The 26,008-nt window shown below is 41.3% G+C and overlaps 2 protein-coding genes across 16 annotated transcripts in view; one reads left to right on the forward strand and one right to left on the reverse strand.

The window, feature by feature from the left end:
• Window positions 1-2,421, forward strand: part of nrxn3a (neurexin 3a) — a 177,105-nt gene extending 174,684 nt beyond the window's left edge. For 9 of the 14 annotated variants that reach the window (XR_008573310.1, XR_008573311.1, XR_008573306.1 and 6 more), the window contains exon 25: window positions 2-151. Coding sequence is in view for 5 of the 14 variants with exons in the window: in XM_054795477.1 (XP_054651452.1) it covers window positions 2-510 (509 nt within the window). In the remaining 9 variants the exon portion in view is untranslated. Of the gene's footprint in view, window position 1 lies in introns of all 14 variants that reach the window. The other 5 variants (XM_054795478.1, XM_054795480.1, XM_054795479.1 and 2 more) reach the window with 2 other exon arrangements.
• Window positions 2,129-26,008, reverse strand: part of dio2 (iodothyronine deiodinase 2) — a 46,094-nt gene continuing 22,214 nt past the window's right edge. The window contains exons 3-4 of one of the 2 annotated variants that reach the window (XR_008573315.1): window positions 9,490-20,925; window positions 2,129-9,072 (exon numbers count right to left, since the gene is read on the reverse strand). Coding sequence is in view for 1 of the 2 variants with exons in the window: in XM_054795483.1 (XP_054651458.1) it covers window positions 20,335-20,925 (591 nt within the window). In the remaining variant the exon portion in view is untranslated. Of the gene's footprint in view, window positions 20,926-26,008 lie in introns of both variants that reach the window. The other variant, XM_054795483.1, reaches the window with a different exon arrangement.

Here is a 26,008-nt window from a genome sequence, read left to right on the forward strand (position 1 = left end):
GGAGCTGAATTAGTCCCCCCAGTTCTAGAGGATCCAATAGTACACCCCTTTGTCGATCCTCGTGCACCCTTCATTCCCACTCCCTCAACCCACCAACCACTCCTCACCATTACTGAGACCACCAAAGAGTCCCTGTCCAAGGCCACTGAGGCGGGGGCACCGTGCTTGTTGGACCGAGGCAGCGATGATTGTGATGATGATGGCTTGGCGATGTCGGGGTATGGCTCTGGGGAAGAGTTCAAGTCTAACCAGCCCTCTACCACTGATGAAGATTTTTACGCGACCTTCTCCTTGGTAACACTAAGACCTTGTCCACGTCGGGCTTTGAAGGTGGCTACAAAGCTCACGCACCCAGGACTTTTAGAACTAACAAAGCTTCAGTCTCCAGACGCAGTAGGACTATCACTACCGCCATACCACAAAACGCCAGAGCCGCACCACCGCCACCTCTGCCTTTACCACCACCCTCCACAATGCACCCGCCAAATATCCGAATGGGAAAATGAATAAGCGCTAGCTAAAACATCTGCCAGACCTAGAGTTGCTTCCATTGTCCACATCGTTTGAGGTAGACGGCACCCAGCTGAGGGGCTCATGATTAACCTCCCCCGTGTTCCGTAATATACCCACAGCACTTCCCACAGAACCAGGCGTCAGGCCGGGGCCTTCAGAAGTGGTCCGGGAATCAAGCAGCACCACCGGGATGGTCATCGGAATTGTGGCGGCCGCTGCCCTGTGCATCCTCATTCTTCTTTATGCCATGTATAAGTACAGGAATAGGGATGAAGGCTCCTACCAAGTGGATGAGAGCAGGAACTACATCACCAACTCAGCCGTACAGAGCAATGGTGCTGTCATGAAGGACAAACAGCACAGCTTGAAAGGCAGCAATAAAAAGCAGAAGAATAAGGATAAGGAGTATTACGTGTGACTGAGACTTAAGAGCGTGACCAATGAGAGAAAGAGCGCGCTTAGAGGACGTTTACTTAACTTGCGAGGAAAACTGACAAATGATGGTATTATATGGAGCTTGGATGATGCTTTACTGTGCTGAGAAGCTGAACTCATGACATGTACTATAATATTAAAGCACACTTACTTCTGTAAGCATACTGAGGAGGCTTAATAGCAAATTTAGAGACCTTACTCTTCTATCTGGTCAGAGACATTGTCAGTATAGAAACATGTCCCAGCTACATCTTTCTCCTAAGTGACTTTTAGAGCAATGTGATCCTTGACATTACGACAAAAAAAAGTATTTTGTATGGTTACAAAAAGCCTCACAAGCTTGACCATTATCAGCATGTAAGCGATGCGTAGTGCTTAACAAGATGGGGGTCAAGCATACAATCGTTCAAGAAAAAAAAAAAAGACTCTTGTATCAGAATATGACAAATTTGTATGGTTTATAAATACTAGGTGTGGTGTCTTATTTATTTTTGCTTTGAGCAAAAGAAAAAGTGAGGTCACAAAAATAGGAACAAGAAAACAGCTATTTCTATGTATGAAACGACATCAAGCGAGCACATGGACAGAACTCGTTGGATCTGTTCACCGTGAAATCTTATTTAGTACGATTATTCTGATTGTCAAACACTTTGTTTCAAGAAGTGGAAGTTCTCTTGAAAAAAAAAAAAAAAAGCAAATGATTGTAAAATGCATGTCATCCTAACTTACAGTACAACAGTCAAGTCATTAGTGTTTAACTTGGACAATATGATGCCAAATGGGTCTTCAGTAGAGAACAGAATCAAACCCCTCCTCGTTTTTGGACACCCCCAAAATGTAAGTTGTGGCAAGTGAGGATCTCTTGAAGAGGAGGTGTACTTTTAATGCACAGCGAGTGGCGTTCTGATCTTTTTGCAAAATTGTACGTCAGTTCATTGCCTATTGTTCTTTTTTTTTTAATGGAGGTGTCAGGAGAAACACAAATGCAGTACTAAAGCATTGTTAACACATGTATACAGAAATCAATCAAATGGTGAAAGTGTCAATATGTATCTATTGTCACAGTCAACTGTGTCAAAAAAACAAAAAACAAATTTGTTTACATATTTTATTACATACTAACTGTTGTACTTTGTAGGTAGGAAATTGTACATATACCATGACAGTTTTAGTACCTCTATTGTACAGACTGAACATATGGATTATCGACATATTTCATGACAAAGTCTATTAACTGTTAATTTACACTGAGAAAAAGAATGTGGAGAATAATATTGATATTTCGTAAGAAATGACAATGTATTGTTAGCCTAGAGATCTAAACAGAGATGTTTCTAAAGTTGCATGAATATTTATCTACTTGCAGTGTTTCAAGAAAATAAGGTGCCCTTCCTTCTGTATCACAGCTATCCTGTTCTGGGTTCCAATAGTCTCATTCTTTTTGAAAGAAAATAAAGTCAGGAATATGACAAATCTGATGATTTTAATGAATGGGGGCTCAATGTTGTTGTTTAATAAAACAATATATTTAGGGCTGCCAATGTTAACGGACGTTTCCTTTAACGGCACTATTTTTTTTCATGCGCGATTAATGTGTGCACGTCCTGTTTGACCCTTGCCCCACGCCTAGTTTGAGGAGGCACCAGTGACTATAGCCACAAGCGGGAACAAATATTGAGCAGAAATGGACACAGAAAAGGGTATTTTGATAGGTTTCAAACCCCTGGCAGATGCAACAAGACCAAAGTTATTTGTATCTCCTGTTGCTGTGATTTGAGTTATCACAGATTAGTCTGGAGCATTGCAGGTATTGTTTTTATTGTCATATAGTGGTACCTTGGCATACGGGTGTCCCGACTAAGGAGTGTTTTTTAGATGCAAGCCGTCTCTCCGCTGATTTTCGCTTTGAACTGCGAGCTAAAATTTGGATGATGAGCTGCTTTTTACGGGCTGTCAATGTGATGACCGTGGCTGAAGTTGAGAATGGCTGTAATTACCATTAGCAGCGCTAGCGTTAGCAGCGAACTATAGCTAGTCCCCAGGAAAGATTTTCAACATCTCAGTAAAACATACGTACATTATAGCGATAGTCCTGAACAAATATGCACATTAGCACTCAATAAGGTCATCAAATCTTACCTTTATGCATTCCCACTTAGCATTTGGGACCAAATATGAGGTGAAAGAAAAAAGGGAAAAATGCAGTATAGTAGTCTGTGCATGGGAGAAAGTTGGAAGGTGTGTTCAATGACCGTCAAACAAAATACGACAAATTGGCAATTGATTTACACATTAAAAAACTGGGGGATTTCTAACTATGTATTTTAATGACTGTGTTTTAAAAGAGAAATTACATTTGATTATGTGTGCAATTTTGGCTACATGTTACTTTTAGGACTATTGTCCTGCTCAAAGATAAAGGTAGGTATTTAGGTATTTTCAGTTGTACATTTCATTAAGGAAAGATGCACAAATATTTAATAATCATCGTTTCTGACTGTTCCCAAATAGACTTTTCTACTCACAAACATTTAGAATTTAAAACCAGTATCGTAATAAAGAAATCTTAGTTTGAGCTGACATTGTAATAAAAAAAAACATGTTTGTGCCAAAGTGAGACATCTCAGTGTCGGAGGTCTCGCTCGCTCACATGTTGTACTTGCTGAACCTTTTTGGGCGTGGTTAAGAGCTAATATAATACTAATAAAATAAAAATATAATAAAAAATAATATGCTATCTAATTGTATATATATTTTTTAACAATGGCCCATATTTCCTAAATGTATATCCCTTTGCTTAAGATTGGATGTAGTTATCGTTGTAGTTGCGTATCGCATCGTTCACCACAAAGATATTTTCCCTACTTATTATAGATTTAAAAATGCATTTCTATCTGTGATTAATTCTGAGTTAACTCTACAAACTGTGATTAATCACGATTAAATATGTTAATGGATTGACAGCCCTAAAAAGACTATTTTTTCACAGCGTTGTGTGGCTTGATGAAGCTTAAGCGCTGATACAGCTGAAACCAGAAGTTTACATACACTATGTTAAAAACAGAAATAGTTTTTTCTCACTATCTAAAATGAAATCAGACTGAACTTTTGCTGTTTTAGGTCATTTAAGATGACCAAAATTATTTCTGTTTGCTAAATGCTGCAATTACAAGAGAAGGATATTGAAGAGAGTTTTTTTTTTTTTTTTTTTACTTTTTTCAAAGTTCCAAATGCACACACATTGGGAGCCTTGCCTTTAAATTGTAGGACTTAGGTGCTTTGGGTGTCCTTCCACAAGCTTCTCGCAATATTTTGTTGGAAATCTGGCCCATTCCTCCTGACAGAGCTGGTGTAGCTGAGTCAGGTTTGGAGGCCTTCTTGCTCGTTCGACTTTTCAAATTCTTTATTGAATTGAGATCAGGGCTTTGTGTGGCCACTCCAAAACATTGACTTTGTTGTTCTTAAGCCACTTTATGACTATTTTGGCGATATGCTTAGAGTCCTTGTCCATTTAGAAGACCCGTTGGTGACTAGGCTTCCACTTCCTGGCTCATGGCTTGAGATGTTGCTTCAGTATTTCCACATAATGTTCTTTCTTCGTATGCCATCTATTTTATGAAGTGCACCAGTTCCTCCTGCAGCAAAACATCCCCACATTATGCTGCCATCACCATAAAATAAAAAAAAAAAACTCTCTAAAATATTCTCTGTCTTATAATTGCAGCATTTAGCAAATAGAAGTAATTGTGGTCATCCTAACTGACCTAAAAGAGGACAAGTTTAGTCTCCTTGCATTTCAGATAGTGAGGAACATACTGTAAATGTGTTTTGACACAGAGTACGTAAACGTCTGGTTACAACTGTAGCTAAAATCTTACCTTTTTCATTCCCGGAATGGAATCGAATAAACGTAAGGAAAAATATTTATGTTGTTTAGGGCTCGCCCATTCTGGAAAAGATGTGAGTCACATTTATCTATTTTAGAATTGAGATTGCGATTCTGTTTTACACGCACACACACCGTCTTCAGGGCCATGCGCTTGCGTTTGAAAGAAATTGCGCTTATTTTATTATTATTATTATTATCATCATCATCAGTAAACTCCTCCTGTCTTGTTCTGCACTTTCTTTAGGAATTTTGCCCATCATCCACTGTCCCTACGGACACACAATTTCTGTTTCTGTGTGCTCGAGATAGCGCGATCTGTGGTTGCTACCAATAATCATCACACACTAAGTGTGAGCCGACACCGTCCACTATTTTGGGACAAAAGACGAAGCAGAATCTTATCTTTTTTAGCCTGAACATATGGAGGATGAGCTACGGGTTTTAGAGCTGAGCAGGCAAGAAGAGAGGGTGAAACGTCGGAGCAGACGGGGGCTGAGAGACTCAGGACCGGCATGACTTGGTGGTGTAAAGGTGGAGTTTGTCAAGCCACGCCCGACATCGATGGAAAGGCTTCGTGTATCTGGCGAGGAGGACACTGCTCCAAGAGACTGCATCACATTGAAGATTTGTTAGCACTAACAAACCCTGCAGTGGTATAAACTTTTTTCCACCTGCCAAAAACGTCAATGTCTTGGTTAATATACAGGTCATGGCATGTAAATGGAGCTTTGTTGGCCTTTAGAAGCAAAATAGGTGACTCCCCATTCACTATATTGTTAGAGAGAAACTGCCAGTACGAGGCAGCTATCTAGAACAGACAGAAAAGGGAAAGACGTGTGTTTTTGACTCACATGGGGACTGTGGATGATGGACACAATTCCTAAAAAAAAAAAAAGTGCAGTTTTCCTTTAAAGAAACATCCAGTGGTCTTTCTGCCAATAATGGGAGGTCCTGGAAGGACAATTGACTGGGGAGTTTCTCAATAGAAATTCATAAAAGACTGAAAATAATCCATCAAGTCAAAAACCTGGCTCACTGGCTCAAAATAAAATTCAAATCCTTTGGCTTTTTGCCCCGAAGGCCCTCCTGAGTCCAACGACTTTCCCGAGGTTCCTTTTTTGTACAGTCGTCCCTCTTATCGCAGTAAGTGAATTTCCACGAAATAGGATTCGATATTAATAAATGGAAGATATTTGTAATTAGAACACAAAAAACCTCTTTAAGACTTTCGAAATACGTTTTTTTACCATTATTAGAGCCTTGTAGACATGAAATAATACCCCCATTAGTCACCTTTAGACTTGTATTACCTAATATACTATATTACCTAATATAATAGACACAATAATAGAGAATAAGTTATCTTAGACATCAGTGTGGCATTACTGACACCAAGAGACCAGTGTAGAATACTTCTCTACTGCCGCTGTTTCTAACGATGCCCTTCAATCACTTTATTAGCAAGCAGAGAACCCATGCAGTGAACATTCACACAGGAGCTGCTGTCAGCCACTCTCTACACTGCTAAGCTGCAGTCAACTCTAGCCATTTGACGCCACACACGTCACTTCCCAAGGCGCACACAAGTCACAGATGCTGAATTCATGCTTCATAGCACGTCTTTTGAATACCTTAGATTTGTATTTTCCTACATTTGGCCATGCTTACACTTGAAAATGCTTAATTTAGGTCATGAATGCGTACAATTTGCTTAATTATGCATATTTTTTACTAATAATAGACCATATTCAACCACGAAACAACGATTTATTAATTAATACAAACATTTTTAAAACGTTATTAAATGAGGGCGCGATGTTCGAACCGTGTTGTAGCGAGGGACGACTGTAAAACAATATTCAGTGTAAATATAACATCATCAATGTGACAATATCAGCACAACACAACAAAAAACTCAGATTTATGTGAAAATAAACATAGAAGAGAACGAGAGATGGCTCGATCTGCCCACCACTATGAATCCCAGGAGTGTGGTCACTTCAAACTGCAGAAGGACTTTTTCTTGCAGGGATTGATGCTGCTGATGTGGGGGCACTGGGAGTGTTGTCGATTGTCTGCTGAGAATTTCAACTCAGGTCTCCGTACAATTTGCAGAAGCAGCCAGCATTCTGTAGCCACACAGAGCATTCTGGCTGACCCAATTATTTGCCTTTTTCAAGTGCACAATGCACAAGTAGACCATCCAGCACTCGCGCATTGTGAAAAGGTGCTCTACTGTTCTATGGCCAAAGGCCAGAGCCTTCTTTCCAGCATTCTGGCACAGTCTTTCACAGGGAGCTGGAAGAGAGTCACCCCACTGTAGTTGGAACTCCGAATATGTCCAGAGCCTTCAGCATTAATGGCTAAATGTCCTCGTTGTGTGTCGTGCCAGTGAGTCGACAGCTCAAACACTTCCACCGAGGGTATGACTACGCTGTCACAGCATTTGCCTTTGAGTTCCTCAAAAAGGGTATCTCAAATCAGAATGTGCCACACAACTCAGTTCATGCAAGCAATTCATTCCAATTAACCCCCTGCAGGTTTCTGAGAAATTTCCCACTGTGAGCTTAGGACATCCCCCTGCAGAACAATGGCGCCATCCAAAAGCACAAAAGGATGTAATGTCGACATGACATCATAGTCTACGCCAGGGGGGTTTTCATGTGGGAGGTGTTCTCCCAAAAACCTGTCTTCGGCTAAGAATTTTCATAGTCGAATCTGATTCGTTGGATTTTGTCCAAAGCCAACTAACCGTAGAATGTCGGGTTTTTTTGTTCTTTTGTTTAGAGCACAGCTAAAGGGGATTCCGACAAATAAAGAGATTTCATTTGGGACCTTTTCCACCTCAAAGCAAAAGGCTAAAACACGCAGATGAACAAATAAACACGGTTGGTGTGCAACAACAGTACCTTCATTTATTTAGAGTCACAGACGGCAAGATGAACAAAAACGAGTGGGGAAGTGCAGCAAGGTGCACATAAAATAAAAACAACAAGGTTTGAAAAACAAGAACCTGCCAAAACTCTCACTTAGCAGCCTAATTTCTTGGATTAAAAGTCACAGTTTGGATACGAAATGAAGCAGGCATAACAGCCTTTGTTTGTTTTTTTTAATGTGAAAACAATGTTCAGTATTACAGTGTATGCGACATCAGGGGTGCGCGTTACGGCGATCGTGAAGCAGTGTTGGTCACGTGTCACCTGCATCATTACTTTCACTTCGTAGATGTCACATGACATCAGTCAGCTGACAATTAAGCACCCTCCTGGCTCGCTCCTGTGCCGCGGTGGCGGCATCAAAAAAAGTGGAGAACAGATGTCGGCAGGCACACACGGATAACGCAACTTTATTATTTCGATAGCGGATAAACTAACTAAGCGGTAAGATGTCCGGGTGATTGAAAAGTAACTATTTTTAGGTACTTATAATTTACTTATCATTTATTTTTGAAGTATAATTCTGAACATGAGAAGGAAGTGTATTGCATGGAGTTTTATTTAAAAATTTGATAGTGGGCGCCAGTTGATGTGGAATGTCTTACTTTAACGGTCCTCCGCTGTCTTTGCACTTGAACAACGGACCTCCAAACTACGTTCCTGTAGGGTAAGACGTCCAGCCATTTTTACAACATATGAATAAATTATAAGTATCTTAACATAGGGAGTGACTTCTCAATCACCCTATTCCGTATCCGTTCACTTGTAGCGGCTAGTTATTAGTTGTTTCATGGCTGCGCTCCGCGTCATGAACTCCACTATACTTACGTTTTCTCCTAGTTCGTTTGTTAAACTACTATTTAACGATGAATTGGAGAATGTAATTAATGCATTTGTTGTTCAAGCCTGTAGAAACGACCCTAATGTTACCCTAAGTACCCTAAATGTGACCCTAATAATTACCGACAGTAAATGTAAATATAAAAAAAAAATATTCCTGCCACAGCGACGCAGCCGCGGCACGACACAAGTAGCCCACCACCACAGCTTCAAAAAAACCCTAGGGGAAACCCTACTTACCCGTTTTAAACAATACGCCATGTTGGTTGTCGTGTGATATGTAAGAATCTGCTGACACAAGTTCCACTTTACTGTCTCTGGCTCCTTTGATGTTTTTCGTAGCCATTACGAGCCAATAAGTCCATCGATATTGACGGTCATCCTCGCATTCACCGCAGCTCCTTCGGATTGTGCCACTGAAGCGAGCGATCTTATTCGTGTGTTGTAAGTACAGGTCTTCTGTTAAACACACACATCATCTTCAATTCTTTATGAACAGAAATTAGGCTGATTTTGTACCAAAATAAGCTATTTATAACAAAAACAAAAACATTCCATTTAAAAATGTATGCTCAATATAATATATACAGTATATATATATATACATACTGTATGTATGTATATAAAAATATGTATTCAGAATGGTACAATCGTGGCCACGACATTTTCATATGATTTGACGACGTGGTTGACAATACAAGCAGACTCCTCCGAATTGAATCGTTTATCGTAATATTTTCAATACCAGGGTTGTCCGGAGACACCCAACTCACTAGTCGAGACGATGCACGAGATTGGGTCTACGAGAATGAGACGAGATTAGATTTTCACATTCATTTTAAGAAAATTACAATGAAAAAATATCACTGGACATACAAGCCTGCGATTGGCTGGCGACCAGTCCAGGGTGTACCCCGCCTGTCGCCCGAAGTCAGCTGGGATAGGCTCCAGCATGCCCCTGCGACCCTAATGAGGAGAAGCGGCATAGAAAATGGATGAATGGATGGATACAAACTTTTATTTAAGTCACAAAACAAGGCCTATTATTAGTGAAAACATATGCATACTTCAACAAATGAAACATTGTTTGCCTAAATTAAGCATTTTCAAGCATAAAAATGGCTAACTGAGCTAAAATACAAATATAAGGCATTCAAAAGATGCACTAAAAGACCTTGGTGTAGTATTCTACACTGGTTACTAGTAGGGGTGGCCTCTCTGGCCCCCCTCACGATTCGATGCGATTACGATTCAGAGGCCTGCAATGCGATGATGAAACAATTAGCCATCTTTTTTTGTGATCAATAGTTTGTCCATTTTTTTATGCTTAATTTTTTTCTACATATAATTTCTTTTTACTCGCTGTGTACTACTAAAACAAAGCATGTTTGTCATAATCCACAATGAAAATAAACATGAAACAGATGAATTTACTTTGATTATCTTAATAATTGAAAGGTTACATCGACAAACATATTTCTCAATGTACAGAACACGCAGGAAAAATAAATTGGGCCAGTAGCAGCGTGTATAAAACTAACACAAACGTCGGAATAACCAACATAAAAATCTGCCATTATTCATAAATAAATAATAAATAATTCTGGGCATAGAATCTCTGACAAAAATAATATTTTTGCTATATAGCAAAGTCAAAAACAGCTTTCATGCAAAATATAGATTACCGTACCAGCAGCTCTCATACAAGAATAAAGAATATTACATTATGAATAACCAAAAAAACTAGGCTGCCCTCATTCCCAAATAGTACAAATGAATAAACAAGAAATCAACATGCCTCTGCAACATTGAACAGCTCAGCCATATTCACACCCGCACGGCTCTCATTCATTCCTCTCGTTTGTAGGATGTGAGATGCTAGCTTCCAGTCATCAGTAATGAAGTGCGCCATTACGGTGACATAACAGCGCCTTTTCCGAGTTGGGTGGAAAATTAGTTGTCACCTGCTCGATGGTTCTGTGGTCGGCAACAACTTCAGCTGGCTGTTTTTCCTCCTCGTCCGAGTGGAAACGTGCTATGTGGTTTCTCATATTTGTTGTGTTGCCAAAATATTTGAATCTTGTTTGACAAAGCTTGCAAATTGTCTGGCTCTTGTCCAGCTCATTTTTACCTCCAACTACGTGAAAGCCAAAGTGCTTCCAGACGCTCGCTTTGAAGCCATCGGGTGCGGGTCAGCGTTTACGCTCAGCCATTCTGGTCGCGGCTTAGGTGCACCACCATAAACTGTCCGGGGGGCACTTGGGCTTCCTGTGTTTTTGTTCCGTTTTTTTTTTTTTGTTCCATCAGCATCGATTAGTGACATTTATGAATCGATTGATAATCGTCAATGTCCGCATCGCGATGTATCTAAGGATCCATTCCGCCACCCCTAGTCACTAGGTGTCAGTCATGTTACTGTAACATTAAGTGAGACGCCACACTTGATCGCCGACAGGCTTTTATTGCAGGTTTGAATTATCACAGGCACAATAACCCCTAGTAAAAATCCATAACAAAAACACAAGCTACTGTTGCGTGCGTTACCCTCGCAAATCCGATGTTTCTCCCCTAGGGAACACATTTACAGCAACACACACGAGCGCAAGTCTTTTTTTATGTCTTAAAATGGCTTATTTTCTGCAATTATGTCTACTATATTGGATAATACGAGTGTAAAGGTGACTACAGTTAGTTCATGTCTAGAGGGCTTTAATAATGTTAAAAACTGTATTTAAAAGAAAAGGAATTCTCCGTAGCAAAAATTCACTTATCATGGTGGGCCTGGAACCAAATAATCGCGATAAATCGGGATTAGTGGAAATGGGTAATGGCATTTCCACTATTTCAAATGTTATTTTTGTACTTACAGCATAAATGAACCAACACAAGTGCAAAGGGATTAAAAAAAAGGGGGCTTCTGTTGTGCAGGCCTTGTTTACTATTTGCCCCTAATTCTTTGGAAGCGTCTCTCAAACACTCACACCTGTCTTTGTGCTCCGTCTTTGTGTCACTGGTTGTTTAACCTGAGTAGCTTATTATTAGTCCCTTCCTTTCCAGGGTGTCTTTTGTCACACTTTAGTTTCTGACTGGGTGCATTAATAAACTTTACAGGTTGCCAGGTAAACACTTTGGTTTTGTCTTCTTCATCTAGTTGTCATTATTCCCTGTCCTTGGCTGTGCTCTTTGTCCCTGGATTTTTTGGTAAATCTGAGGGGCTATCCAAACGGAAACCTAGTATTATAATCGGAAACGGCGTTCTGGGTGACCTGAAAAGGTATTTTTTTTTAAAAGAACTTTCAGAGTGGGAAAATCTGAAAACGCCGGAGACTTTAAATGATCTAATAAATGATCTAATGATTGAAACGTCATCTAAAATGTTTTATCTACAATGACTGAAATGAATGATTACAAATGTTGAAATAATGACAGTGGGTGTAGTTGAATGTGATAACAATGTGTGGTGGGCAGTGGAATAATGATTGGTTTCCATTTAACACTAGGACCTGTTGCACAAAAGTAGGATACGGATTAAGCTTGGATATCTTGGTTATCCTGGATCAACTTATCTGTGATCCGGTTGCACAAAAGTGAGACAGTGGAAAGTGGAATATGTTCTGACATAAGTTACCATGGAGATTTATTCTGTGGTGTTAGCCTGCTGCAGACCAGGCTAAGATCCAGGATCTATTTCATCTCATCCCTTATCTCAATCAGTAGTCACTATAAATGGAAACCAATCATTATTCCACTGCCCATCGTTCATTTCAATCATTGTACATGAAGGGTTTTAGATGACGTAGCAATCATTAGATCATTTACACATACTATATGTAAAATACACATCCAATATAAATACAAATACATACATAAGAGTTATGCAGTCTGATGGAGTTATATGTACAATTCGAAATTTCATACACATTTGCAGTCAATTTCACCTACAATTTCAACAGATTCATATTCACAGCGCAACTGCGTTTTCAGAGATGTTAATTGCATTGGTTGTGGATGTGTACTACATTACCCAGAAGACTTAGCGCTCAACGGGAAACCAGAGGTTTACACACTGTTGAAGCGATGAGAGAGTAATGGTGATATGCTAATAAAGCAAAGAGTTCCTAGGTATTAGTGTGCATCACTGTTCTTGATTTTGTTAAACAAGCAACAAACATAACATTAACTAAATATTTGGATTGTAATTATGATGTTTCAGCGGAGCAGTGAGTGTGTATGCTAAAGGACGTAGGTCTTGTGCATGTGCAGAACGTGCAGTACGTCCAGTACGTACTGCGTAGTGACAGGCGGTTAACAAGCGGCTCACACAGTTAGCGAGTTTGCGAGCGACTATTTACCGCAACAGGATACGGCACTAGGGAGATTGATTGACAATGGTCTACAGCCAATCAGAACGCAAAACACAATTGGCCGGTTCTCCCTTAGCGAGTAAGGACTGTTGTGGTTCTATATGTAGCTGGCTGTTGTTTACTCTGGGTTCCCAATATGCTTGTACAGGCACGTAAACACATACTGAGACGAGGTGGAGCTGCACACGTCTTCAACTCTCACATGAGTATACAACACCCTCTACTGGTAGCAGTAGTAAATACAATAACAGACACATGCAACAGAGCACCGATAGACAACTCCAATACACCACAAGGAAGCAAAACACAATGCGCGTTCATCCATCCATCCATCCATCCATTTTCCTCAGCTTATCTAACCCGGCCACCTCCTCCAGCTCCACCGGGAGGGCACCACGGCATCCCCGGCAAGCTGTGAGACATAATCCCTCCAGTGTGTCCTAGGTCTACACCGGAGCCCCTTCCCGGCTGGGCATGCCCGGAACACCTCACCAGGGAGGACTAAATGCCCGAGCCACCTCAACTGGCTTCTCTTAAGGTGAAGGAGCAGCGGCTCTACTCTGAGCTCCTCCCGGATGGCCGAGCTCCTCACCCTATCCTAGGGTGAGTCCAGCTACCCTACGGAGGATTCACAATCTCGTTCTTTTGGTCACAACCCAAAGCTCATGACCATAGGTGAGGGTGGGAACATAGATCGATCGGTAAATTGAGAGCTTTGCCTTCCTCAGCTCTCTCTTCACCACGACGGTCCGGTACAGCAACTGCATTACTGCAGATGCTGCGCCGATCCCCCTATCGACCTCACGCTCCAACCTTCCCTCACTCGTGAACAAGACCCCGAGATACTTCAACTCCTCCACCCTTTTCCGACAGGGGAACCATGGCCTTATATTTGGAGGTGCTGATTCTCATCCCAGAAGCTTCACACTCAAACCGCCCCAGTAAACGCTGAAGGTCACAGCCCGATGAGGCCATCAGGAACACATTGTCACCAAACAGCAGAGACAACATCCTAAGGCCACCAAACTGGACTCCCTCGACGCCTTGGCTGCGCACAGAAATTCTGTCCATGAAAATTATGAACAGAATCGGTGACAAAGGGCAGCCTTGGCGGAGGCCAACATTCACAGGAAACAGGCTGGACTTACTGCTGACAATGCAAGCCAGGCTCCTGCTCCAGTTGTATAAGGACTGAATGGCACGAAGTAGCACGCCACCAATCCCGTACTCCTGGATCACCCCCCACAGGACACTGTGAGGGACACGGTCAAATGCCTTTTCCAAGTCCACAAAGCACATGTAGACCGGTTGGGCAAACTCCCAGGTAGCCTCCAGTACCCTTGCAAGAGTGTAGAGCTGGTCCAGTGTTCCACGACCAGGACGAAAACCACGTTGAGCCTCCTGTAGCCGAGGTTTGACTAACGGTCGTACTCTTCTCTCCAGCACCCTGGAATAGACTTTCCCAGGGAGGCTGAGGAGTGTGATCCCCCTATAGTTGGAACACACCCTCCGGTCACCCTTCTTGAAAATGCCAATCCAGAGGTACTGTTCCTGACTTCCATGCAATGTTAAAGAGACGTGTCAGCCACGACAGTCCCTCAAAAATAAGCAAAATTGCACACAAAAATCCATGCAACAGTGAATTCGAGAAAAGTGAACCGCTATGTAGCACAGAAACACTGTATTGCAGATCGGCTCCGCAATACAATTTGCCATGCTTTCTCTCTTTGTTTTATGACTGCGGCGGTGTTGCCTTTCCTTTTTAATTGCTCTTTTGCTTCCTCGTAAGCCTCTTTGAGACTTTCCTCTTCCGTCTCTTTGCCAGGGTGAATCAGTGACTCTGTGATCGATAGGCGGGGTCTATTTAACCAAGCCACGTACGCGCACTGATCTGGGATTGGTTTCACCTGGCTTGATTAATCAGCGTCTACTCATCCTGGCTTGGGCTTTGTACGACCAGTTACACTCTTGTTTTGAGTTAGTTGAGCTGCAGCTCAGTCATTTATCCTGGATGTCCAAACCCTACTTTTGTGCAAGGGGCCCCAGGTCATGTCAGTGCCCAGAATGAGTCACAGAATGCCATGCCACAAACTGACCTATAGCCGTTGGAAATGTCATACTCATAACATGTGCGGCAGGTTTTTACAAATTTCAATAGTATCTTTTTGTTTTACATCAAATGGAAGAGATAAAATCCATCAGCACACACTCACACACATTTATTTCTACTTTATTATTTCCCTCCACATAAAAAACAAAATAACATTGCAATTAATAGAAATTGAAAACGGAGGACAAAATATAGTTGAACATTAAAAAAAAAACAAAAACAAAAAACAGATGCAGTTGGTCTTTCTCAAGTCGATCAGGTGTGGTTTACGATCCAACCAGAGACTGAGTCACAGACTCTTTCATCACAGGTTTTCATCAGTACACCTTTATCATTATGAGCAGGAACAAGCATCTGTACCCTACCGACAGTGGCAGATTCCCATAGCACTCAAAATACATCTACAATGAATATTAAAAAAAAACAAAAAAAAAAAACATATTGCAAACATTTTTACAAGTTGCACGAGAACTGTGACACAAAGCCCGGTTTTGCCCTGACTGAATGTATGCTTGGTAAGGCAACTATGGGGCAAACATGTTAGTGCAAGAACATTTTAGGCCATCTTAAGTCCATCCATATGTTTTCCATTATGCTTGTCCTCAAAGGTGAGATGGAGCCTATTCCAGCTGACTTCGGGACTTCTGGTCCTGTATCTGATTTTTTCATGTCAGTGTGAACACTACAATTCCAATTTTTTATAAATGTGACCTATGACTCGTTTGCATGTAGATATAAATCTGATATGTATCAGATTTTACTGTAGTCTGAAGGTGAAGGTCGCGTATACCCTCGATGATGTACACTACGTGTTTTGCTGTGAAACAGTTGGGGAACGGTACTCGCACATGAAAGCAAAAGTTCTTCTTGTCATCCGAAAATGATTTTAAAAATCTGCTTCAGTGAAGCGGCTCACGTCAATGTCCCACCGCTCCTGGCTCCGAGTTTTCATCCACATGCTCCTCGGAACAGACATCGAGCAAGTTCCCCACAAGCTGCCTTCACCAAAATTCTTACAGTCACACGTGTGACGTTTTGTGCGCATGCGGGGTCTGATGAAACGGGTTCCACCGTGTGAAAATATCCCTTTTTTTGATTCTACACATTGCAGTAAGATTTTAGATAATTTGAGCATGTAAAAATGTCATAAATGGTCTTTCACTCAAAGCACTTTAACACTGTTAGCACATTTACCTACTGATGACGCAGCGTCAGGAGCAACTGGGGGTTCAGTATCTTGCCCAAGGATACTTCGACATGATCACAGGAGGACAGAGGATCGAACCCGCAACCTTCAGGTTGGGAGACGACCACTCTACCACCTGAGCCATGTTGCCCAAGAAAATACGTTTTTGGGGAAACCCTGTCGATATAGTAGGGATTTTTTGCTGACCCTTTTACAATTAAACCAGTGCAACAGGGAACAAATTAATTTGACAATAAAAATGTTGGGAAAAAATTGAATCTAAATATCTCGAAAACAGTACAGCGAGTGCATGCCTCTCTGAAACAGACTGGAGCCTATCCCAGCTGACTATGGCTGATTGCACCTCGAATATTTCGCCAATCAATCGCAGCGCATGAAGAGACACATACAGTGGTGTGAAAAAGTGTTTGCCCTTCCTGATTTCTTTTTTTTTTTTGCAAGTTTGTCACATTTAAATGTTTCAGATAATCTAACAAATTTAAATATTAGTCAATGACAACACAACTGAACACAAAATGCAGTTTTTAAATAGAACTTTTTATTATTAAGGGAGAAAAAAAATCCAAACCTACATGAGCCTGTGTGAAAAAGTGATTGCCCCACTGTTAAAACATAACTGATATTGAGATCCGTCAATCTGGAAAAGTTTATAGAGCCATTTCTAAAGCTTTGGTACTCTAGCCAACCATGGTGAGAGCCATTATCCACAAATGGCGAAAACTTGGAACAGTGGTGAACCTTCCCAGGAGTGGCCAGCCAACCAAAATGACCCCAAGATCCAACAACATCAAAAGAACTGCAGGCCTCACTTGCCTCAGTAAGATCAGTGTTCATCCACCATAAGAAAGACACTGGGCAAAAACGGCCTGCATAGTTCCAGAGTTCCAAGACCAAAACCACTGCTGAACAAAAAGTTAAGGCTTGTCTCTGTTTTGCCAGAAAACACCTAGATGATCTCCAAGACCTTTGGGAAAATACTCTGTGGTCTGACGAGACATGTTACATCTGGCGTAAAAGTAACACCGCATCTCAGAAAAAGACATCATACCAAGAGTAAAATATGGTGGTGGTAGTGTGATGTTCTGGGGCTGTTTTGCTGCTACAGGACCTGGAAGACTTGCTGTGATCAATGGAACCATGAATTCTGCTGAAAGAAAATGTCCGGCCATCTGTTGGTGACCTCAAGCTGAAACCAACTTGGGTTGTGCAGCAGGACAATGATCCAAAACACACCAGCAAGTCCACCTCTGAATGGCTGAAGAAAAACAAAATGAAGACTTTGGAGTGGCCTAGTCAAAGTCCTGACCTGAATCCTATTGAGATGCTGTGGCATGACCTTAAAAAGGCGCTTCATGCTGGAAAACCCTCCAATGTGGCTGAATGACAACAATTCTGCAAAGATGAGGGGGCCAAAATTCCTCCACAGCGCTGTAAGAGACTCATTGCAAGTTATCATGAACGCTTGATTGCAGTTGTTGCTGCTAAGGGGGCCCAACCAGTTATTAGGTTTAGGGGGCCATCACTTTATCACACAGGGTCATGTAAGTTTGGATTTTTTTATATCTCTTAATAATAAAAAGTTTCCTCTAAAAACTGCATTTTCCATTCAGTTATGTTGTCATTGACTAATATTCAAATTAGTTTGATGATCTGCACCATTTAAGTGTGACAAACATGCAAAAAAATAAGACATCAAGAAGGGGGCACACAACTGTACAAATAGGGTATCAGGGGGGTTGCAAGTGTCTCGTAATTATATGGAACATGTGATTCGTGACACCCACATGCTTGCTGCTCGCCCTCTGTGGGTAGCTTTAAGAGTGTGGCATGCGACTCGTGCGTGCTAGGTGTGCTTCAGGTAAGGCTGTTGTACGTTTCACTTGCTGGGGACGTACCGTGTGTGGGTATCGTACGCAGCTTGTGACGCCCACTCACTTCGATTGCAAGATGGCCATACTGGCCTCCTACAGCTATCGTGACCAGGAGAACCACAGTGTACAGCGGGAAGAGCTGCCCGCCGTGGCTGGGTAAGGCGCATCAATGTCGGATACGCTATGTGAGCAGCTGCCTTGCGTCCATGGAGGTCAGGAGAAACTGAGTGTACAGCTGGAGGAGCCGCTGCCGTGGCCGGGCAATGTACACAATGTACTTTTAAACTTGCGCCACACACAAAGGTCACGCACTCCTCCTCTGCCTTGCGACCTGGCTGCGTGCAAGGTTTTCCTGCGTGCACGCAGAAAATAATCTGCATCCCAATTTCCTTCCTACGGGCTTTGCGTGCTGTCTGCGGGTTTAAAAATCCGTGCCGGCAATGCGTATGTCTCTTGCAATTTTTCCCATTTTTATACCTAGGTCGGAATGTAACTCCCCCTTAACCGCTAAATCAAATAATCGAAACAACCAGCTTCAGATTAATCCACTAAGAAAATAATCATTAGTTGCAGCCCAAGTTGAAATATTTCTAAAAGTGTAAAAAAAAGCTCATAGCAATAATGTCACCTATAACCCAAACCTGAGATGCAGGCTGTTTTTCTTTAAATACGTAACTTCTTAGCCTGTCTACATGGGTTGGTGTCCACAACGTAAAATATCAAAAGGTCCCCCACATCCTTAATTCTTATAACAATACGTTACATGCTATTAATAATATGTTAAATTACATGAGCAACAAGTATCCTGGAAGCTCGTCTTTTCTGCCAGATGGATTTAAATAACACGTGAGCGCACCTGGCTTTTAACAGGAATGAGAGATCAGTCAAATTCATGCTGCAACACGACCGCAGACTGTAGCGCACATTAAGTTGTAAAGCAAGAATGCAAAATCATTTCATTTTCAAAACTCGAGAGAGTTAAGTGACCCCTGCGCCTCTGCTCCCACATGTTCTGAACACATCACAAAATAATAAGTCAATAAATTGGACGTGTCGAAATATTAACTGCACTGTATTCATGTACGTGGAGGTTGAAAAGGATTTACAAATCGTCACTTTAAAATGACCTGCGCTCCTTGTGATGGTTTCTAATGTAAAACAATGGCTTTTACTGTTTGCTCGACATACATTGGAGTTATATAGTTCACACAGAGAGAGAGAGAGAGAGGTTTTTGTCATATTTTGGTAAAATAAGTACAGTATCAGGTGGCTCGTGTACTACTGAATGCCATATGTAGAGTTGTGATATACTGTATAGAGCACTTTGTCTTCCGTGAACGGGCATTTTTACACGATGGAACCTGTTTTAAGTCGACATCCCTCGGATAGGCTGACATAAGCGGTTGTCGACGTAACCGAAAATAGTCAGCGCTTGCACATTTTCATGTGACTTTCAGGACGTCAGGAGAATAGGCGGATTTTGAACCTATGGCAGTTGACACCGTTTTCCGCCCCATCTGTGCAAAATTTCAGCGGGGATGAAAGAAGCCAAGAAGAAAAGACCTTTGGTCCTATGCCGAAGCTTTGAAGGTAGGTGTCCCGTTGTCCCCCCTGGAACCCCCCGTTTGTTTTTATTGATTTTGACATGAGCACAAATCTGTTTTTGCAAAAACACGCAAGCGATAACATGTCGACAAAAACAGTGCGGGAAAATGACCTCTTTAGGGATCACATTTTATGTCAACAAAAGGGTGTACCCCGCCCAAAGTCAGCTGGGATAGGCTCCAGCATAGCCCCGCGACCCTAGTGAGGATAAGCGCCATAGAAGATGGATGGATGGATGGATGGATGGAAAAGTGGTCAGCCATGAATGTCGACGTTTTGCAGGCACTTTTCAGTAACAGGAAGAACACGATGGACGAGGACTTGAAGAGTTTGGTCGAGATAAACAGGGTTGACTTAAACTGGTTCCACTGTACAAGAAAGAGCCAAATAAAATAAAACCATCATAGACACAATTAACCCTTTAAAAACATTTGGGTTACACTGCACAAAACATATTTCAAGAGCAAGCAGCATGAAATGGGTTTAGTTAATTCAGTCTGTTAATGACTTCTAATGTCTCAAATGCATGAAATGGATCTTTCCTCTTCTGTACATCGTTTACTTCTACCGTTTACCGTAGCTTTCCTCCAGCCATTGCCGCACATCCTTCAAATTGTAAAAGAAAGGCCCCTTGCCACCAAGGTAGCTAACCTTTCTGTGTTGTACTATACACACCCGTTCATTGGACACACCATAAGCCACATTAGCATTGTTGTCCATGCAGTCAGCCACTAGCTGTAACTGCGGAGGCAGAGAAAAGTGATCAATGAGCTTGCGCGCCGCTCCAATCCTCTCCTCTAAACTCCGATGCTTCCGCACACTGAACGAGCAAGAGCCCATATGTGGGGCCACCCAGCCGTCAGCCGGATGAGCCTCGTCAATGTACACCAACAGAAAATCAGCAACGTCGCTGAAGTCTTCCACCAGCCGCCGGAAAGCTGGCAAGTGGCTGACGAAGGGGGGTCAGGTGGCTGAGCCAAAGTTCACCACCAGGGGACGATCGGAAGACTCAAAATCCAGAAGGTGGCATTCGTCCCAATTTCGGACCGAAGCATCAGGTTGCTCATTAGGTACAGTGCTAACCTTGTGAAGCCACTGAGGACGATCCGGCACCTTTACCACTTTGGAGTTGGGTGCCTCACAGCCAAGTTTGACCTACGGATGTAAAAAGAAGGATTGGCTGATTGATTTTCAGTCACTACGTTAACATGCACACAATATTACTGCATTAACCAGAATGTAGCAAATAAACTGAAAAATGTTGAGACATGTAAACAGCTTTCTGTGATTGTCAATTCGAAAACAAGATGCATTTTCCGGTTCTTACATACCCTATTCAAACTATACCAAATTTTAGGTCAAATAAATGAACCTGACTGGAATATTAAGTCGTTATTGCTCATGCACACTGCTCAGATAACATTACAGGATGTGTTGGGTCCAGCATGACGTCGCTGTTATTTGGGATAATTGTGACTGGTGTGAGATAATTCAAACCTGCAATAAAAGCCTGTTTTTCCGCCGATCACGTCTTGTGCTTGTGTGTCTCACCAAACACACCTAGTGGCCAGTGTACAATATTGTATACCATCACAACGTCTTTGAATGTGTCTTCTGAATGCCTTATATTTGTATTTTAGCTCAGTTTGCCATTTTTATGCTTGAAAATGATTACTTTAGGAAAGAATATGTAATATTTGTTGACATGTGGAGCAAATAATAGGCCATATTCAACCACAAAAAAGCATGTTTCATATATTTTTGAGAAAACGTGACAGAGTGAGGGTCAGTCATGCCAATACTGATACAGATGTTTTTAACTTGAAATTTTTCAAGATTATTTAATGATCTTGTGATTTTGCCTTTCATCTGTTCAGAACAAAACACAGAACAAAGTTTTTAGGCAAATAAAATGATACATTTTTATCAACAAATTTGTTTTTGAACAATATAACTGTAACTACACCAATATAAGACAGGGTTGCGGCCAACGGCTGGCTTTCTTTTTTTTTTTTTTAATTGGCGCACAGCACATTGTAAAAATATGACTTAACAAGAAAACTTCAACAGCAAACAAAAACACTGCAGCAAAAGTGGAAAAATCTGCAGTATTTTTACAAGAATAAAGTCAAAATATCAAGACAAAAAAAGTTGTAATGTAACAAGAAAACATTGTAACATTATGAGGAATAATAACATCATTTCAGCAGCATAAAGTTGAAATATTAGACATTTTTAAAAATTTGTAATATGAAAAACAAGCAAAACAATAAATGCAGTAAAATGCAAAACTGTTCAATTTGTATATCAATGACATCTGTAAAGTGACGAAAGACTTAAAGTTGGTATTATTTGCGGATGGTACCACTGCCGGCCGGACGGTGGTCTAGTGGTTTAGCATGTTGGCCACACAGTCACAGTCAGGAGATCAGGAAGACCTGGGTTCGTTGGGCATTTCTGTGTGTGTGTGTGGGTTTTCTCCAGGTACTCCGGTTTCCTCCCACATTCCAAAAACATGCATGTTAGGTTAATTGGAGACTCTAAATTGTCCATAGGTATGAATGTGAGTGGGAATGGTTGTTTGTCTATATGTGCCCTGCCATTGAGTTATACCCAGTTCAGGGTGTAACCCGCCTCTTGCCCAAAGTCAGCTGGGATAGGCTCCAGCATACCCCCGTGACCCAAATGAGGAGAAGCGGCATAGAAAATGGATGGATGGATACTACTGCCTTTTGTTTGGGGGGAAGCACAAAAGAGCTCATTTTAAAAAGTCACGGATTAAACGGCCATATTAAAAAGATGGTTTGATAAAAACAGATTATCTTTGAACTTAAGTAAAAGTAAAATAATGCTATTTGGAAATAGCAGAAAGGATACACGTACGACCAAATGCAAATAGATGGAGTGGACATTTGAAAGGGTGAATAAAAATAAATTTCTGGGGATCATACTAGATGAAAAAAATGAGCTGGAAATCTCGTATCAAAAATATACAACAAAAGGTGGCGAGAAATACTTCAGTATTGAATCAAGCAAAATTTGTTCTTGATCAAAAATCACTCCACACTCTTTACTGTTCTGTGGTATTACCATATCTAACTTATTGTGTGGAGATATGGGGTAATAATTTAAAAGCAATCTTCACTCGCTAAATGTATTGGAAAAAAGATCAGCGAGGATAATTCATAATGCCACGTATAGATAACATACAAATCGCTCATATAGTAAATTTTCAAACGGCTAAAATAATACATAAAGTTAACGATAACCTGCTCCCCACAAATGTCATACAATACTTCTCAACAAGAGAGGAGAAATATGATCTTAAGGAAAAACTAAACTTCAAACACTAGTACAACTCTAAAAACCCACAGCATTTCAGTATGTGGAATTAAATTATGGAACGGACCAAAACCACTGTTGAAGAAAAAGAACATTAAGGCTCGTTTAAATTTTGCCAGAAACATCTTGATGATCCCCAAGACCTTTGGGAAAATACTCTGTGGTCTGACGAGACAAAACCTGAACTTTTTGGAAGGTGTGTGTCCCATTACATCTGGCGTAAAAGTAACAGCGCATTTCAGGAAAAAAACAAACATCATAGCAACAGTAAAATATGGTGGTGGTAGTGTGATGGTCTGGGGCTTTTTTGCTGCTTCAGGACCTGGAAGACTTGCTGTGATAAATGGAACCATGAATTCTGCTGTCTACCAAAAAATCCTGAAGGAGAATGTCCGGCCATCTGTTGGTGACCTCAAGCTGAAACCAACTTGGGTTCTGCAGCAGGACAATGATCCAAAACACACCAGCAAGTCCACCCCTGAATGGCTGAAGAAAAACCAAATGAAGACTTTGGAGTGGCCTAGTCAAAGTCCTGACCTGAATCCTATTGAGATGCTGTGGCATGACCTTAAAAAGGTGTTCATGCTGGAAAACCCTCCAATGTGGCTGAACATCACAATAGCTTATTTATCATGCACGTCTGTGTGGTCTAAATAAACAAATAAAAAAGAAAATAAGTTGTCGATGTGTGAAAAGGTTTGATAAGACACAGAGCATGAGGGGTTGGGTGTGTTGGGCTTCTGGGTGGAATGTCGGGTTGGACGGGTGTGTGCTGTGGTCTCTGTGGGTGGGTTTGGCCTTCCCTAGGCTTCTGGGTGTTTGGCGTTTCAATGCTTTTGCGTGGCTGGCTGTTCTCTGGCGGGGGCTGGGGCTGGGGCCAGACCAGCCTGCAGATGGTGCTCTCTGGCGCCTGGGCTTGGTGGATGCTTCTTCCGGGAGTATCCTGTTTGGAGCGTCGCAATGACGAGGTCCAAATGGTTGCATATTAGGTGCCACCGTGAACGCATGTTGTTGACATGTTGGTGGCATGATGAAGAACAGTTGGCCTGCCCATGGATCATACACGCTTGTGGGTTTGGCCACTTTGGCTCCTTGTTTGTGGGCAGCGGGGTATGTGGGGGCTCAGGGTTTCCCCTATGATTTCCTGAAGCTGTGGTGGTAGGCTGCATGGGACTATGTGACTTGTACAGAACTACAACATTTTTGTTTATTTTGTTATTTCATTTTTTTTTCCTAATTTAGTATTTGACACAAACCTCAATTTAATTTGATGCCTGTTTTAGAGTAAAACTAATGAATAAATGAATTATTCAATAATATATTATTTTGTTCAAAATAACACAATTAACAAAATAGAATAATTGAAATCTTTCTGTTATAGAAACCTGTCCTGTATAAAAGAGTATATGAGAGCCCAGAGTTAAGATAGCAACTTGCAGCACCCTTAAAGCTACTTTGACAAAAAGAAAGGAGAGGTGAGCTATTTGTGTTTTATGTGACTGCCAACATGTAATTGTACTTTATTTACAAAATACATCTCCACTCTGTGTGCTCGTTTGTCATTAACTACAGGTGTCCTGTCTGAATAGAACACTTCTAAAAACACTAAGAGGTGAAGCAAATATTGTTTGGTGAAGCTCTCGACATCAGCTGGTGAGCTTGTGCTAGCATCAAAGCTAACTGATGGAGACCCCTGTGATAGCATCGCTACATAAAGCTGGACACACTACGTGTTTGTTGAACTACTTCGTCACACATCTAATGTTTTGAAGACAAGCCGTAAGTATAAAAATGATAACAAGAGCGCAAGACTGTAGAGTGACACTTTAAAAAGTAAGTTAGCATGAACGTGATAGTCACTTCTAGCTCGCCTGTGGGACAAAAACAAGCTAGCTAGCTAGCGCCAGAGAGGCAGTGCAAAATGGGTAAAAGACGGCAGAAAGTCGAATGAGATTAAAACGTGAGCGATCACACACACTGGCATAGACTGGCATGTGACAAGCTGCTGTCAATTCACTACATATTTTACGCACTATTTTTTATTTGCAAGGTAATAAGGATCAAAGACAACATCAATACAAGACGCGTACTTTTTTCTGGTCACTCATGAGCAGGTGCTGACACTGCAGACAGGCGATTCTAAGGTGTGGCGGCTTTTATTTTGTATTGGTACGATCAATTACATGTAGCGGACACCCTGTGGCTGCTGGGGTGCTGGGCATTGGATGGGTGCATTCGGGGCCTGGGGTGTTTGCCTGGGGAGGTGATGGGGTGCTCTGGCCTCATCCTGCAGTCTCGCTCGGGGGCCTGATGTCCCCACCTTTTTGTGACTTTTGTGATTAGTGCATATGGACACAGGGAGTGAAGAAATCTATAACAGAATTAGTGACTGCTGTGATATGGAGAGGTGGTAGAATTGAATAAGCTCTGCTTCTTCCTGCTCCTTTTTGGACACGCTGAGCCGTGAATTGTGAACATGTGACGTATTTCAATGTAACATTGTATGCATGTTTGAAATAAATCAAACTAAACTAAACCAAACTACACCAAGTGGACATTCTTATCACTCACTGACGTAATTCTTAATGCGGAAGTGCAATTTGCTGCATATTTCATATTTGCAAATGGTGATTAATCATGATTAATTTGAAAAATGTTATTAATCTGATTAAAACCTTCAATAATTTGACAGCCCCGATTTTTTTCTTCATGTTAAAACTTTATGCTCGTAAAATTACAACTTTTTTCCTCATAATATCAAAACTTTTTTTCTTTTTTCCCTGTTATGACTTTATTTTCCTAATATTTCAACTTTACTCTCAACGTTACTTGTCTTTTTCAAATTGTTGCTATTGTATAGTTTTGAGCATTTTCTTGTTTAGTTGTATTTTTGAAC

Source organism: Dunckerocampus dactyliophorus, chromosome 13, assembly GCF_027744805.1.
Source record: "Dunckerocampus dactyliophorus isolate RoL2022-P2 chromosome 13, RoL_Ddac_1.1, whole genome shotgun sequence".
Taxonomy (NCBI): Eukaryota; Metazoa; Chordata; class Actinopteri; order Syngnathiformes; family Syngnathidae; genus Dunckerocampus; species Dunckerocampus dactyliophorus.